This window comes from Anomalospiza imberbis, chromosome 25, assembly GCF_031753505.1.
Source record: "Anomalospiza imberbis isolate Cuckoo-Finch-1a 21T00152 chromosome 25, ASM3175350v1, whole genome shotgun sequence".
In the NCBI taxonomy this organism is placed as follows: domain Eukaryota; kingdom Metazoa; phylum Chordata; class Aves; order Passeriformes; family Viduidae; genus Anomalospiza; species Anomalospiza imberbis.
The window spans coordinates 3136771-3152943 of NC_089705.1; the positions used below are offsets into that span (position 1 = coordinate 3136771).

Genomic DNA, 16173 nt, shown 5'->3' on the forward strand with positions numbered 1-16173 from the left:
CCTTTCCCATGTCTGCCGACCCGAGAGGTTCCCCTCTCAGTCCCCCTTTCCTTCCGGGAGGGGCCAGCCGGAGGCGTGAGGTTCGGGCAGGGAGGGCCAGTGCCTCCCCCGTCCTTCGCATCCCGCCGTGCACTGTCCGCTCGGCTGCCGCCCCTGCCGAGCCAGACCGCTCCCACCGCTGCTTCCTGTCCCGTTATTTCCGGCCGCTCCCGGAGCGGAGCGATAACGGAGCGGCAGCGGCCCCGGTGGGGGGAGCCGCGGCCGCCGCGCTCATCGCGTTGCGACAGCCGCCCTGAGCGCGCAGCCGCCGGGAGAGCCTCCTGTCCCGGCCCCGGGCAGCGCTGCCGGGTGCAGCCATGGACCAGTCGGTCGCCATCCAGGAGAGCCTAGCGGCGGGGGCGACCTGCCGGATCGTATCCTTTGATCGGCCCCGGTGTCGCGGTGCCGCCGCGCTCCCAGCTCCGGGCTGTCCCCGTGGCTCCCAGCTCCGGGCTGTCCCCGTGGCTCCCAGCTCCGGGCTGTCCCCGTGGCTCCCAGCTCCGGGCTGTCCCCGTCGCTCCCAGCTCCGGGCTGTCCCCGTCGCTCCCTCCGGGCTATCCCCGTCGCTCCCAGCTCCGGGCTGTCCCCGTCGCTCCCTCCGGGCTATCCCCGTCGCTCCCTCCGGGCTGTCCCCGTCGCTCCCAGCTCCGGGCTGTCCCCGTCGCTCCCTCCGGGCTATCCCCGTCGCTCCCTCCGGGCTGTCCCCGTGGCTCCCAGCTCCGGGCTATCCCCGTCGCTCCCAGCTCCGGGCTGTCCCCGTCCCCTCCCTCCTGTTTGCTGCCGCTGCTCCCTCCCGCTGTCCCCGCCGCGCTCCCTCCACTCGGTCCCCGCTCCCTCCCGCCGATCCCCCGCACCGATCTTCGCTCCGTCCGCCGCGTCCCCGCTCCTGCCGCTGTCCCACGGCTCCTTGACCCGCGGCCGCAGGCGGTGCAGGGCCTCCTGCCGTCGGGGGACAGTGTGGAGAGCCGCCTGCTGGGCCTGGTGGAGTGCCGCGGGCAGCACGCGTGGGTACCGGAGCGCGGGGCGGGCGGGGAGAGCGGCCGAGAGAACTCTGCGGGTCCCTCAGGAGCCTCCACAGCCACCTGAGAACTCCCTCCCACCCCAAGGGCTTTCCACCAGGGTGCAGTCCTGTAGGGCAGCAGTTTGAAGCCATGGTGCCTTGATGTTATTATGGGTGGTCAGTGAGAAGCCCCAGGCCCATGAGATGCTCTGCTCTGCCGCTTATGTGAGCACATTATTTAAGTGATGGGGTGGGCACTTGATTGAGGAGTTACTTTGGGATCTGCATGAGGCTGTGCTAGCAGGTGCAGCTGGGTGGGATGGAGTCTGTGCTTGTCTGCCTGCAGACATGCCAGAACTGAGGAGGCTTTGCCTCCACGTCTGCTCTGTGCTTGCAGGATCTATGTGTACACTCACCGGCGGATGGCCATCACAGCTGAGGACGTCTGCCTGGAGAGAGTGATCCCCATCACAGATGGGTTTGCAGTGGAAGAAGGTACTGACACACTGTGGTGGCTCAGTGGCCAGTTCCAAAGAATGGGATGAAGGGGTTTGGTGCCCATATTCTGCTGTCCTGCTCCCTGAAATTTGCAGTCTATTCTGCCTTCACATTTTTCAAACAGTTCATTATCTTTGGTGAAACTTGTGCACCACGTGGCATTTCTGGCAGGGCCTTGTGAGGACCAGAGTACCTGTGTCCCACCAGGCCCCAGCCACAGCCCCTGCCCAGCAGGGTTGTTCTGCCTGCCTCTGTTCCTGCAGGCAACATTTGGAGTTTGGAGAAGGATCAGCGTGGTCTGCGAATCTGTTGCTTTAGCTTTCAACTGAACTTTTCTTACTTTTGCAGTTGTACTCGACAGTGACCTTCACGTCATTGGTGAGTCCTGTGGTTGCTTTAGTGCTTGCATTAGTGCTCTGGGCCAGCTGCATGCAGTGGGGCAGGACTGGGGAGTTCTTGGCCCCGTGGGAGTTGACTGGGGAGGGGTTGTGCCCTGTGGCTCCTGGGGCAGTTGCCATGCTGTTGGCCATTGTTACCTGCTGCTAATGAGCATTGCCAGCCCCATTCAACCAAGGGAACTAATTTTCCATATGTTTTTAAAGTGCCGCTGGAAGATTAATTATTGTCCCTGAACAAGCAGAATAAAAATTTTTATAAATTATTTTTATAATTTTTAGTGGCATTCTCATGTAAAACTTTGGAAAGGAACGTGGTAAGAAGGCATGGGGAGATGTTGCCAAAGGCTGCATGTGCACAGCCACGGGTGTAGAGCGGAGACAGCTCAGTTTGTGAAGGCTTGTCAGCACGACCCCCAGGAGCTCTTTCTCCCGATGTCCGCAGGCTCGGACGTGACTGTGCAGATCAGCTCAGCAGACGATCGGCTGACAGTGCAGCTGCCTTTCGGCTCCCACACGCGCACGTTCCTGCAGGAGGTCAGCAGGTGCAGCGCAGGTACGAGCTCCCTGCGTGCGGATGTGTCGGGTCGCAGCTCTTGGTCTGCCCGTCCCTCCCGCGTGTGGAGGAGCGGCGCTGGCCTCTCCCTGCCGAAACTCGCTCAGCACTGCCGTGGGTCGCCATTCCCCGCCGTCAGGCATGCCGGCAGCGATGCTCGGTGTTTCGGGGGGCAGAGGCGGGCGCTCCGTGCCGCAGGCAGCGGCTGCTCCGCCGGCCCCAGGCCGAGCGGGCGCGGCGCTGCGGCCGCCGGGGGCGGATCGGGGCGGGCCGGGGCGGGCGCTGGGGCCGGGCCGGGGCCGGGGCCGGGGCCGGGGCCGGGGCGGCCGTGGTGCCGAGCTGCGGCGATGTCCGCGGGCGGGCGGCCCCGCCGAGGTGAGCGCGGGGACCCGCCGGGGCGGGCGGGGGGGCCGCGCTGTGCGGGGAGGCGAGGCCGGGGCAGGGCTGAGCGCCCGGCCGGCGCTGCCGGAGCTCCGCGGCGCGGCCGGGGCCGGGAGGCGGCGGGGCAGCTCCGGGGCCGCTCCGTGGCGGGCAGCGGGCGCGGAGCTGCTGCCGGGCGCTGGCCGCCGGGGCTCCGCTGCCTTTGCCGCCCGGTGCCCGCCCCGTGCGCCCGGGTCGGCTCCGCTCTTCCGGCGCCTCCTCCGCTGGCTCCGTCGCTCCCGGGGCTCGGTGGCGTTTCCCGCTTTGCAGAGCGCACGTGTGAGAAGATTCAGAGCTAAAGTAATTCCTGGAAGTCAGTGTGGGGTTCAAAACCTGAATGTTGGCGGTTTGCTGTACCCTGCTGCGTTTAGGCTGGGCTGCTCTCGTTGCATGAAGGCTAATTTAATTCTCCCCTTTAGACGCTTAGCTTGAATCCTGTTTTATCCAGGGGATATGATACATTTTACTGCTGTTATGTAATGTCACTGCACATTTTTAACATTAATGCCTTTACTACTGCTTGGATCTCATTTAACTGCAAATCCTGTGCAATTGAGAGCTTCTGTAATCTCTGCATGCTTCTCTGTATTTCTGTGCTCAGTTCAATTATCGAACAAGGTCATTATTCCACTTCAGAGTGCTACCATATAGATCCCTCTGGCTACAGAAATCTGTGGCTAGATATAAACATATCTAAGGAAACAGCCCTTTTCCTAAGCTAATCTCTTTCTTAGGAGAATCCTACCTAAAGCTGATTTCTGCCCATGAGGTTAGAATGCAAGGTGTGATGTGTAATTCTGGTCTTTGGATCAGGTAGCAGTTGTGACAGCAGCAGGCTCACACATCTTTCCATTCTGCAGTCATGCCTTCTGCACACTGACGAGTGGCACGGACCCACGTAGGTAATAAAACCTGGGAAGCTGCTCTTTTCTTGGCACAAAAATAACCATTGTCCATTGAGGTGAAGGTTCAGGTTTGTTCCTGTCACTTGCTGTCAAGGGATGTTGCATGGTTGTTAGTGGGAGAGCTTGCAGAGGTCCAAGGAGCAGTAATTGAGTTCTCAATGCCCATGGAGAAACTGCTGTGTCCCAAGTCCCTGGGCCCACACTTCCCAGTGCATCTCTGTGTGCTCCTGGTCAATTCTGCTTGACTTGAGCTGTGTGATCTGCAGTGAGGTTTCTGGCATGTGCTCTTCTGCGTCCAAGCTCTGATAAATCCTCTTACGCAGTCTATTCTCAGAAGGCTCTTGGGCAGAAGAGGTTATCCAGGCTGAGAATTTGGCCACTTCTTGTCATCTGGTTTGTATCCCGAGGGCCTGGGTGAAGTACTGCAAGTTCTATTTCTGTTTGGTGCTTGTGTTCTGCAGAATGTTCTGTGACAGCAATAACATCTTAAAATCATGCTCCTTAGCACACAAATCTAATGATGATGTAGAAATCGTTAAGACTGTTGGGTTCTAAGCATTCAGCTGAGCTTCTCCTCCAGTGAACGCAACCCAGAAAAAAATTAAGATTGCTGGTTTTGCATCTTAAACACAGAGACCTCCCCCAGAATCCTCTTTTTTAACTGTTATTTTGCAACTTGTCGGAGCAGAATATTGTAACTGAAACAAAATGCTGATAGACTGGTCAAATTTTGGTAAGGTAGTGTGATGTGTTTAGTGTCACTCCTGTGGTTAGTTCGATTGGTGTGCTAGCAGCCCTGTTACTGTTTTAGGAATGTGCAGTTTGCACTGAGGCAGATGTTTCTGCTGAGGTTCAGTGGGTCCCTGGTGTGGCTCTTTGTGGCCCTTGGGGTGTCTTGACACCTGTGCCTTGCTGGGTATTTGCAGATAGGTAGAAACCCTTTAAATGGTACTGTGAGGTTTGTTTGTTTCCCCTTTTCCCCCCTTTCTGTGTACTTCCTGTCTTGCTTCAGAAAGGAAAAATCTACTATTAACATAAATTTTTCAGATTCCTGGGGTGAAGCCCTGGATTTTGTGCTGCTAAGTCCTGCTTCAGCTTAGCTGTAAAGGAGAGCCAGCAGCAAGTGCTCCCACAGAGGACAGTGCTGCTCTCTGTGGCTGCTGTCATTTCTTCCTCTGCAGGGGAAGCTGCATCATCACACAACACTTGGGTCAGAGTAAGCTAAATCTCTCAAATAGCTGAAAGAGAGACTGTGGGATACTTTGTTTTTCCACACAAATCTAAATTATTTTCTGCCCACAGATTTTTGCCAGTGTTTACATAAGCATGTTGATAAATGGAAGAACACTTCGTGTTTAAAGTGAAACTTTTTGTTGGTTGTTTTTTCTTTTTTTTTTTCTTTTCTTTTTTTTTTTTTTTTTCCCAGAAGCAGTTGGCTCTGAAGGTGTCAAACAAAATGGGAAAAAAGCTGCAGTCAGTCAGAGCTCCAGCCATGACAGCACTGATAGAAGCACTCCCAGGTCAGTGCACAGAGGTGGGGGGCTCTAGAGTCTAGAGTAGAAGCTGGCAACTTTTTGAGATGAGGAATTTGCAGGTTCTAGTTAAGAGAGAAAAAGGTTCAGCATAAGCATGCTGTCAAAACATTAGTGGAAATTTCATTCCACTCCCTCTCCCTACAATCCTCCCTGTTTGGGCATATTTTGGATGTTTAGTGGGACAGGACCTGCTGGCATTGTTTATTTTGAATTCAGAGAGCTTTGGCTTAGAGCCACTGTGTCTCATAGATACACTCTTAAAATGCTACAGTTTCATTTTCCAGTTCCCAGGACTTTGTGGACCCTGATGCAAATCTGTCTGTGTGCTGTCCTTGGCACTGGTATGCAGGTTGCTGGCCTTAAATTTATACCATCCAGTTGCTGGTGGGAACTCCCAAGCTGTGGCGTTATTCCTTTGCAAAAGGAGTTTGCAGAGCCAGGAGACACAAAGTAAAACCACCTCTACCTCCACCCACTCTGGGCAGAATTGGAATATTTCCACCCCAAGGTTTTATAAACAAACACCTTGCTTCATTCTCTGGCTGAGGTGGAGGGAGATGAGATTTCCCTCTCCTTGCTCCAGTAAGCAGGGAAGATGTACAGGTTTTGTATCATTTTCCTGGTGTGAGTAAGGCCTGCTCTGCAACAACAGGCTGCACCAGGATGGTGAAAACCATTTGTTATTTTAGTTAGTTAAACTGCTTTTGTCTGGAGATCTCAACCCTGCTGAGAAATGCTCTTTTTAGTCTTCTTGGCTTATCCCAAATGTTATCTGTATTTAGTGAACAGATAGAAAAATGTGAATTAAGGCCTTGGTGGCAGAAATATGCTAGCTAGGGTGTGGGGATAGCCTGGGCTTCATCTGTGGTTTTGCTTTCATTTGCAGGCAAAACAAACTCAAGCCTGAAGTGAGAACTGAACAGGTTCGGGCCTCCCGTGTCATGGCTTCGAACAAGGCCTCGATCTTATCAGAACCAAAGTTTGGACTCAGAGATACTATTGTTAAATCTCAGCTTGTACAAATGGAGGACTCCTACACACACATCCAGAACTACAGGTGATGATCATTCCTGAGAAGAACTTACTTTGTGGGCTGTAGCTTAGCATAGGCTGTCGGAATAACTCATCTGTTATTTCATCCTGTGTCCCCACAAACAGGAAATTCTGTAGAAAAGTATGATCCATACTTTCCAGAACAGTTTTCTTTCCACGCTGAGACATGAGCAAAGCAGAATTTCATTCATGTCTCTGTCAAGACTTGCCTCATGGTTCTTGTGGAGGAAATGCCCTTTTTGAAATCACTTTTTTTCTGTGCTTATTTTAGACAGTGTCCGGAAATGCATCAGCTCTGTGCACTCCAGCCTTCTCCCTCTCCGTTTCTGTCCACTGTTTATCCATGTAGTTGTTCCAATAATCTCATAAGAAAGAGCTTGAGCGAAATATGTAATTAGGACCAAAACTTTGCTGTGTTTGAAATTGCTTTATGCATCTCATTCTGTGAATTTATCATTTCAAGCTGCTACTGCACAGCTACAGCCTTGCTTTTGTTTTTTCTTTAACACTTTGTATCTGTGTGTAACAATGTAAAAAATGTAAAAATGCATCTGTACAGGTGCAGCTGTAGTTAAATAATTTTAGGGATTTCAACTTTGTCACCTTTCTTAATTTTCCCTGGCAACACGTTAGTTACATAGAGCATTATTTACCTGGCTAATAGCAGTGCTGTTTCCTGGGCTCTGCAGTTTGCAGCTCTGGCATTCTGTCACTGTCTTTGCAGGGTTTTTGTGGGGACATACAACGTGAATGGTCAGTCACCCACGGAGAGCCTCCAGCCTTGGCTGAGGTGTGATGCTGAGCCTCCAGACATTTACTGCGTGGGGTGAGTGTCTGTCCCTGGCCCATCCTCACTAACCTGGGCTGTGCAGGAGGCTCTGTCACCCACAGGAGCTCAGCCAGGACACCACAGGAATGTTGGCACTGGTGTAGTGCATGCACAGCTCCAGGGTGGGTGTGTAAGGGTTGTTGGTCTGGTAGGGTTTGGCCTCTCAGCGTTACAAAATCCTTAATGCCATCTGATGCAATAATGACAGTAATTTAGCTTTACATCTGACATACATCTACGATCAGCATAACTGAATTTGAGTTTTCAGTTATAAATTTAGTGAGTATAAGCTGATTTAGTTCTTTCCCAGAGAAGGGGTTGGAGAGCTATAAACAAGTGCATGCATCCATGGGTTCCTTCCTCTAACACAGTTTCCAGGAGCTTGATCTGACTAAAGAAGCCTTCTTTTTCAATGACACACCGAAGGAAGAAGAATGGTTTAAAGCTGTAACTGATAGTCTTCACCCAGATGCCAAATACGCAAAGGTAAATGTGGCTTTTGGGGAGGTTTGAGTGTGGAATCATTTTCCACTTGGCTCTATTTTCCCTTTGCTTTCTCTTATTTCTCAGTGGCTGTGCCTTCAGAGGCTGTGCAGGTTCTGTAGGTGCTGTTTCTGTGCAGGGTGCTGAGGCGGGGGCAGGATGGGAAACAGAGCCAGGCTTCCCCACTTAAAGGGAGCTCCTGCTGTCCTGGGAAAGGAGAATAGAAAGTTCTGTACCTTCTTCCATGTCTGCCTACAGTGTACAGTGGAATGAATTGTGAAGGTGTTTTGGTAGGAATACTGCTTTTGTTTTAGCTCCTGTTCCATAGGTCTGCTTCATCTCTTGTCTCTGTTGTTGAAGAGAATTTCCTTCCATGAGCCTCTGTCTGTGCTGTAGCTCTTGCTTTGGGCTTCAACTTCCTTCACTGATGCTGTTCCCAGCTCCTTCCTGGGCTGTGCTGCTGGGGGCCTGTGCACTGTGAGCCCTGCTGGTGCACTGGATGATCCTGAAACTTTCTCTTTGGTGACCCATGGTGTGGATGGATGTGCCTTCTCTCAGCAAACCTCTTCCATTACAGCATGGAATGGACCAGGGTCTGTTTTTCAGGTGAAACTTGTGCGGCTGGTGGGGATCATGCTCCTGTTGTATGTGAAGGCAGAACTCGCTCTGAACATCTCTGAGGTGGAAGTTGAGACTGTGGGAACTGGAATCATGGGGAGGATGGTAAGAATGGCAAATGTGCATGAGAAGGGGTGAGATTTGGAAGAGCCCCCCTCCTTGGATTCTTCCTCCAGCTAAGGGCTGCCTCTGGATGCAGACAGTCCTATCCCCATGCCAGCTCAGGGCACTGCGAGAGGGAACTGCCAGGTGTGCACCAATGTTCAAAGCAGTAATCCCTAATTAGGATTTTCAGCCTATTTCTTCCTCTGGAATTAAACACTCTGTCTCAAAGTCTTCTGGCATGTCCACTGCTAGTAACTCACCTGCAGTGTAAAAGCTTCTTTGTCTTTCTCTTTCAGGGTAACAAAGGTGGAGTTGCCATCAGATTTAAATTCCATAACACCAGCGTGTGCATTGTGAATTCTCACCTCGCAGCTCACACGGAGGAATACGAGCGGAGGAACCAGGACTTCAAAGACATCTGCTCTCGGATGCAGTTCTGCCAGTCAGATCCAAATTTGCCCCCTCTCACTATTGCCAAACACGAGTATGCTTCTCATCTGGCTTTGGGAACCATGGCACGTGCAAGGGAGCACTCTGTGGATGTGCTGGGGGGTGAGGAGGGGGCCCAGTGGCATAAACGTCAGCTGGAGGGGCCAGAAAAGCTTTACCTGCTTTGGACAGGGCTCACCCACACAGTTCTGACAGGTCACTTGTCACCTTATGCTCTCCCAAGCCTTGTTTTATTCTCAAGCCTGGAGTGAGGATGGGACAGGAATAAGCACTGACTTCCCCAGCTGTGGAATTCAGTCACCCTGGAACAGTAACAGCACCAGTCGTTAAGGGATAGTGACAAACATGCAGAACAGTGATTAATAATGGCAAAAATAGAAAAGGTTTTTAAGATTCCACTGCTGTTATTCCTGATGAGAGCAGCTCAGCAGAGGGGTTGTGATGGGGAGAGCCCCAGAGCTGCAGAGTGGAGCTGCTGTCCATGGCCAGCTGCACTCTGGGGCAGCTTCAGGCCACTGCACATTGTGGTGTATGTTCTCTTTCAGTGTGATCCTGTGGCTGGGGGACCTCAACTATCGTCTGGAGGAACTGGATGTGGCAAAAGTGAAGCAGCTTGTAGAGGAGAAAGCATTTCTAGAGCTTTGCCAGTATGACCAGGTATTGATGTCTCACCTATCTGCACATGGTGCTGAGGGTGCTCAGTACAAACCACACAGTTCCTTGGCCTTTTCTGTGCTCAGTGTCTTCCTTTTGTGCTTGAGATTATCTAAAATTAAAATTTTCATTTTTTCTTCTTTTGTAGCTGAAGAGGCAAATGAAGGCAAATGCAGCCTTTGAAGGCTTCACAGAAGGAGAGATCTCTTTCCAGCCAACATATAAGTATGATGCTGGCTGTGATGACTGGGACACAAGGTACAGTGATTGTCTCAGATGTGATGCTACAAATGGCTGATGTTATCACTGAAGGAAGTAAAAACAAGGCTAAAAAATATGGCAGGTCGAATGACTGTAAATAGGAACAGTTTTGAGATTATTTCTGATTCTCTCCCTTTGCTCCAAAATTCATCTCCTGTTTACATTTATTTACATTGTTTTTCTCCCACAGCTATTTGTCAGATACTCCTAATATTTTTTCCCAGCAATAATCCTATTAGTCTTCTTCTTAGAAGTGATTAATTAACAAAGTTAATGAATCCTTTTAGCTAGTTCAATTCTTTTTGTCTAGTTTGTTGGTTTTTTCCCCAAGCAAAATTATTAGGATCTCAGTTTTGCTGATCTCTCCTGTACCTGCTCAGGCGAGACCAGCCAGGGTTGATGTGGAGTCAACTGTGCTGTTCTTCAAAAGCCTGTGAGAACCATCCTTCTTGTAATGCTCTATAGACAGAGCAGCTCCTCTAGTCTCAGCAAACCAGGAACTTCAGCTGCAAGTGCAGAAATTAAATCTGTGCAGCTGTCATTGAAAACAATAAATGCAAACTTCAAATGTCGAGCCTGAGTTTTTACTATTTATGGCTCTCATGGTCAAAAATACCTGAGTATTGCTTTGTATGTTAATTGTATCTTGCACCTTTGAAGAAGTAGGAAGTAAAGCATGAGCTAGAGATACCTTATAGTAGACACTCAAACTTTTTATATCTATGTGAAGAAACTGTTAAAAATACCACTTTGATAGAGAATGAGCTCCGGGCCATGGCAGGAAAGCCTGATCTCTGGGTGAGCAGTGTGTTCACCCTGTGTTGTTACTGCATCTGCAGCGTGCCTGGAAATGGTGATTTTTGCCCTCTGTTTTAGTGAGAAGTGTCGTGTTCCGGCGTGGTGTGATCGGATTCTCTGGAAAGGGCAGAACATTGCCCAGCTGAGCTATCGCAGCCACATGGCTCTGAAGCTCAGTGACCACAAGCCAGTGAGCTCTGTGTTTGATGTTGGGGTAAGTATGTCAGTGCTGGATGAAGTAACTCTGCTGACCTCATTCCCCGGGTGCTGATTTCTCTCTCCTGCTTTTATGGTATCCGCAGAGAACAATGGCTTGAAAGGTGGGCTGGATCAGATGTGGAGATGGGATTGTTGACCACACTAAGCAAGGGCTGTGTAAATGATACTGCAGTTAAGCTGGACAAGGACTGAATATCTGTCAGTGTTCTTTGGGAACACAGTAGTGTCTTGTCAAACTTCTTTTTTTTCTGGGGGGGAAAAAAAAGGTGGATCTGGTACTGACTGAGTGGCTTTTGTTAGTTATGGCAAGGTTATACTGTTGGATCATGAGAAGATCTTGGAGATTAGTGCTCCAAACAGCTCTGCCCATTCCCTGTGTTGTATACCCTAGTGTGCTGCTAAAATCAAATTACATGTTTGCAGCTGTGTTCCAGCTGTCCTGCAGAGGCACAGTCAGTGCTAGCTGGTCCAGTGTGTGTCCTTTTCAGGTGAAGGTTGTCAATGAAGAGCTCTACCGAAAAGCCTTTGAGGAAATAGTGCGCTCCCTGGATAAGCTGGAGAATGCCAACATTCCCTCGGTGACACTGTCCCGCAGAGAGGTAGGGCATGGTCATGTGCCAGCACTCCCTGAAGGAACTGAGCAACCCTAGACCCCAGCAGTAGAAGATGGATCCAAGACCCCTTGGGTCTGCTTACAAAAAGTAGAATATTTTTACTTCCAGTTGCTCTCTGTTTATAAGCCCTAGGAATCTTTGCTCCTATTTAGATGCTCGTGAATTCCATTCACAATCCAAGGCTGAAACACAAGGTGTGCCATTCCCTGAGGTGGGAAGAGAGAAAGTAAAAAGGTGGTTTGTGACCCTTGCTCTGACTTGTGCTTTCAAACATAAAATGTAAAATTGTAAGGGTCTGGAGAAGGTCACAAACCAGCACTTGCTTTGTGTGTTGGGACTGTAAAGATAAGCCCAGGAGTCATTTGAGGCCACAGCTATCTCATTCTCAATTTTATTGTAGTTATTTGTTTTAAAGGGCCCCCTGACAGAAAGGACTTTGGCTTTCAGAATATGCATGTGTGATCCTGTGCAGTCCTGGAGGAGATGGGGGTGGCAGCAAGGGGTTAATCTAGTTGTCTTGCTGCTTAATAATTAAACCACAGGACAGGAATTACTGCTCAGCAAGGTGGAATTGGCTGATGATGTTGACTGACATTTGTTCCTAGATCCATTTTGAGGATGTTAAATACATGAAGCTGCAGGTAGAGAGGTTTACAATGCGCAATGGCCAAGTGCCCTGCCAGTTTGAATTTATCAGCAAACCAGATGAGAAAACCTACTGCAAGGAGTGGCTGATTGCTAATCCCAGTAAGGGCTTCTTGCTCTCAGGTGAGCTCCTCCTTTTGTCTCATGTTAATGAACTGATATTGTCCCCTTCTGGCTTAGTTTCCTCTGCACTTCTGAGAGTGCTGTGCCTGTTTGCAGGCTGTTGGTTTAATACTGGTTGTAACTGAGTCTGGGTTTTTTATCATCTTCTGGCAGATGCTGAGATCACAGTTGAGCTGGAGGTGTTTGTTAATAAATCAACAGCTACTCGCTTAAACTCTGGAGAGGAAAAACTTGAAGACATCTTAGTCTTGCATCTTGTCAGAGGGAAGGATTATTTTCTGTCCGTAACAGGCAACTATTTGCCAAGTTGCTTTGGGTCTCCCATCCATACACTGTGTTACATGAGGGAACCAATCCAGGACATGTCAGCAGAATCCATTCGGAGACTTGTGAGTTAAAGACAAGATTCCCTTCCAAACACACAAGAGCATTAAAACTAGATGCTAAGGCCTGTCTGTTTTTATTATGAAGTCTCAGTTCTCCGGTATAAGCTTTGTGAAGTATTTTTGCCAAGCTGAATAAGAACTTGGCTAGCTACCTTTTGTTTGTCTCCCTCCTGCCCATGCTGCCCTCCCTCAGACCCTGATGCCAGTAGACATGAGTGATGATCCTGCCCAAGATGAAAAGCCTATGGACATCCCAAAAGAGCTGTGGATGATGGTGGATCACTTGATTCGCAACGCTTCCCAGCAGGTTGGCACTGGAAACACAAAATGAGATGTTTGCATTGGGTTAAGTTTGGAAGAAGATGCTGGTAACAGCAATCACCACGAGCTGGGCGTGTTTGGCCAAAGGCCATGGAGATAAGTGGTCCTGATGCCCCAGGCTGTACTGTTTGGTGCTAGTGACCATGCCTGTGTGTCCAGGTATCTGCAGTGTCCAGGTATCAAGCAGACTTGGGTGATAACCACCGATTAGGAGAGACTTTCCAGGCAGATTATTAAGGACATTGCTCTATTTACCCACAATTCTTCTATTTTCCTTGGACTAATAAAGGGTTGTCTTTGCAGGAGGACCTGTTTCAGCAGCCAGGCCTCAGATCTGAATTTGAGCAAATCCGAGACTGTTTGGACAAGGGGATGTACGATACTTTCCGTATCCTTTTAGGCTGGTGTCCAGGAAGGCTCACTATGCCAGAGTGCCAAAACTGAGAGAGGTTTTTAAGCTGCTGTCTCTCCTCCCGGGGTACCTGAGCTCTGCATTTCCTCGTGGCTCTGTGTCATCCTCCGCTGAGTCCTGGCCATGGCAATGAATGACACAAGTGCCCAGCTGCTAACAGCAGCAGCTTGTCTGGAGGCCAGGGGATTAACCCAAAGCTGTGAGCTGTAGGCAGAGTTCTGGGACACCCAACCCCACGTTCACTCATGTTTCAGCAGAAATAGGACCAGCCTAGGTCGTGCTGTGCTCTTCCTTAACCACTGGATCAGTGGGCAGCAACCACTCAGTGGCAGAGGCCCTGCTGCTGTTCCTGGAGAGCCTTCCTGAGCCTGTCATCTGCTGCAGGTTCTACAGCTCCTGTCTGGAGAGCGCCAGCAACTACGAGCTGAGCTGCCAGGTACTGCCAGCTGCCCCAGGGACCAGCTCCAGTTCCACAGGGAGGGCAGGCAAACTGGTCTCTGCTACACCAGTTCCACAGGGAGGGCAGGCAAACTGGTCTCTGCTACGCCAGTTCCACAGGGAGGGCAGGCAAACTGGTCTCTGCTACGCCAGTTCCACGGGGAGAGCAGGCAAACTGGTCTCTGCTACACCAGTGCCACAGGGAGGGCAGGCAAACTGGCCTCTGCTACACCAGTGCCATGGGGAGAGCAGGCAAACTGGTCTCTGCTACACCAGTGCCACAGGGAGGGCAGGCAAACTGGTCTCTGCTACACCAGTTCCACAGGGAGAGCAGGCAAACTGGCCTCTGCTACACCAGTGCCATGGGGAGAGCAGGCAAACTGGTCTCTGCTACGCCAGTTCCACGGGGAGGGCAGGCAAACTGGTCTCTGCTACACCAGTGCCATGGGGAGAGCAGGCAAACTGGTCTCTGCTACACCAGTTCCACAGGGAGGGCAGGCAAACTGGTCTCTGCTACATCAGTTCCACGGGGAGGGCAGGAAAATTGGTCTCTGCTACGCCAGTTCCACGGGGAGAGCAGGCAAACTGGTCTCTGCTACGCCAGTTCCACAGGGAGGGCAGGCAAACTGGTCTCTGCTACGCCAGTTCCACAGGGAGGGCAGGTAAACTGGTCTCTGCTATGCCAGTTCCACAGGGAGGGCAGGTAAACTGGCCTCTGCTACACCAGTTCCACAGGGAGGGCAGGTAAACTGGCCTCTTGTACACCCATCACCCAGTTTTGCTCTCAGTAATCCTCTCTTAATAGGAATGATCTGGAGCTGGTGCTTTTAGGGTATAAAGAGCTGTTGGCAGCTGCAAGCTGGGGGGTTTTGGGGGCAGGTGCAGCTGGAAGGCATTGCTGTGTCTGCAGTATGAATGTTGGTGTTTTTCCCTTCTCAGATTATCTCTGACCTACCAGTGTGCCATAAAAATGTGTTTGAATATCTGATGGCATTTCTACGAGAGCTACTGAAGAACTCAGGGAAAAACCATTTGGATGTGAATATTCTTGGTAAGGCCAGCAAAATAATGCTCTGTTCAGAGGGGCTGCACAGTTAGGGCAACAAAACACCTTCATACCCGAGCACAGTGGTGGCTTGTAGTGCTTTGAACCTTTTATTATAAAGAAATAGCCCATAGAAAAGCAGGAGTCTCGGAAAGCAGCCCAGAGAGGTGGGGATTATCAGCTTTATCCTGCCTCACTCCAAAGCCAGGCTCTTCTCCCTGGGGTCTCTCGGGGTCTGGGTGTCGAGGTGACCCCAAGATTGTAAAAGTCCTCGTTTCCCAGCCCGTGCAGCCAAAGAAGGAGTCTGGATGCGCAGGGTCGGCTTCTCAAGGTTGCTTATTTCTCCTAATCTATCACATTCTCTCTCTGCCCTGCTGAGCTCTGTCCAGCAGGTCGGCCATGGCATTCTGTCTGCCCTCAGGGCGGTGTTCACATTTTATACCAAAAGTTACCTATAGTCTGTTTACAATAACGTGCCAATATCTGTCATTTATGTTGGACTGTTTGTCTCTACCTAAAACCAATAGAAAAGTGTCACCATCACCGCAACACATGGAGGGCAAGGAGAAGGAGAAGGTCAGGACATGCCCAAATCCCTTCATCTTGACCTCCTGAACCCCATTCTAAAAAGCCCCAAAATTGTACTTTTTCACCCTGTGTTAATTCAATTACCTCAATACTCAAACCCTTGTGGCCTGCAATTCCTCACCCAGAGTTGGCAGCTTTTCCCACAGGCTAAAATGGAAGCCGCGGGTGTTTTTGACTCGGTGCCAGGGTCTGGAGCCAGCCGGGGCAGCCAGAGGGGTGTGCTGGGCTCCCACAGGGGTCCCTCGGTGCGCTGCTCTCACCGTGCGTCCTGTGGCCTGCTTTCCCTGCAGCCAGCGTGTTCGGTGGCCTGCTGCTGCGGCCTGCCCCTGGCCACGCCACGCCCGACATCGCCGCGAAGAGGAAAGCCCAGCAGTTTATCCGCCAGTTCCTCCGGAGAGAAGACCATTTGCCATGAATATCAGATGCGGTTAATCTGACGTGTAGACATTGAATTGCTGTAAATTTTTTTCTTTTTTTTGTACAGTATACCGGCACTTTTTTTGATCTCACGGTATTTTATACAATCTGTTGCTTTCGAAGGCAGAGATCAGGCAGTTTGACACCTGATTATGCTGCGAAGTACATCAAGTTTCCCAACACGCTGCACGCTGCACGCTGCACGAGTTAAAAACCACGAGAGCTGATATTTACGCTGCGTTTTATTTAACTTGTTAAAACGACGGGAGTTTTTAAGCCGCTGCTATTTAAATAAAAAGATCTGCCCGCGGCCTGCGCTCGGTGTCGCTGAGGGCCGTGAGGCGCGGCCGCCAGGGGGCGCCGCGC

The 16173-nt window shown here is 50.8% G+C and overlaps 1 protein-coding gene across 3 annotated transcripts; it reads left to right on the forward strand.

Annotated features, from left to right (window-relative positions):
• The first annotated feature begins 279 nt into the window (after window positions 1–279).
• Window positions 280–15845, forward strand: INPP5B (inositol polyphosphate-5-phosphatase B). Of its 3 annotated transcripts, XM_068172790.1 has the most exons (22): window positions 280–413; window positions 964–1043; window positions 1437–1534; window positions 1886–1915; window positions 2378–2488; window positions 5240–5333; window positions 6235–6405; window positions 7126–7227; window positions 7602–7716; window positions 8320–8436; window positions 8733–8920; window positions 9432–9543; window positions 9689–9798; window positions 10678–10813; window positions 11307–11417; window positions 12038–12200; window positions 12354–12589; window positions 12780–12893; window positions 13211–13295; window positions 13628–13755; window positions 14697–14808; window positions 15681–15845. In XM_068172790.1, exons 1-22 carry the CDS (start codon window positions 357–359, stop codon window positions 15803–15805), a joined length of 2595 nt encoding a protein of 864 aa, XP_068028891.1. In that variant the 5' UTR covers window positions 280–356; the 3' UTR covers window positions 15806–15845. The 3 variants fall into 3 exon arrangements, with proteins under 3 accessions (XP_068028891.1, XP_068028892.1, XP_068028894.1); XM_068172791.1 differs by lacking the exons at window positions 280–413; window positions 964–1043; window positions 1437–1534; window positions 1886–1915; window positions 2378–2488 and adding an exon at window positions 2798–2863 and having other exon boundaries at window positions 15681–15844; XM_068172793.1 differs by lacking the exons at window positions 280–413; window positions 964–1043; window positions 1437–1534; window positions 1886–1915; window positions 2378–2488 and adding an exon at window positions 4435–4546 and having other exon boundaries at window positions 15681–15844.
• Window positions 15846–16173: the final 328 nt, after the last annotated feature.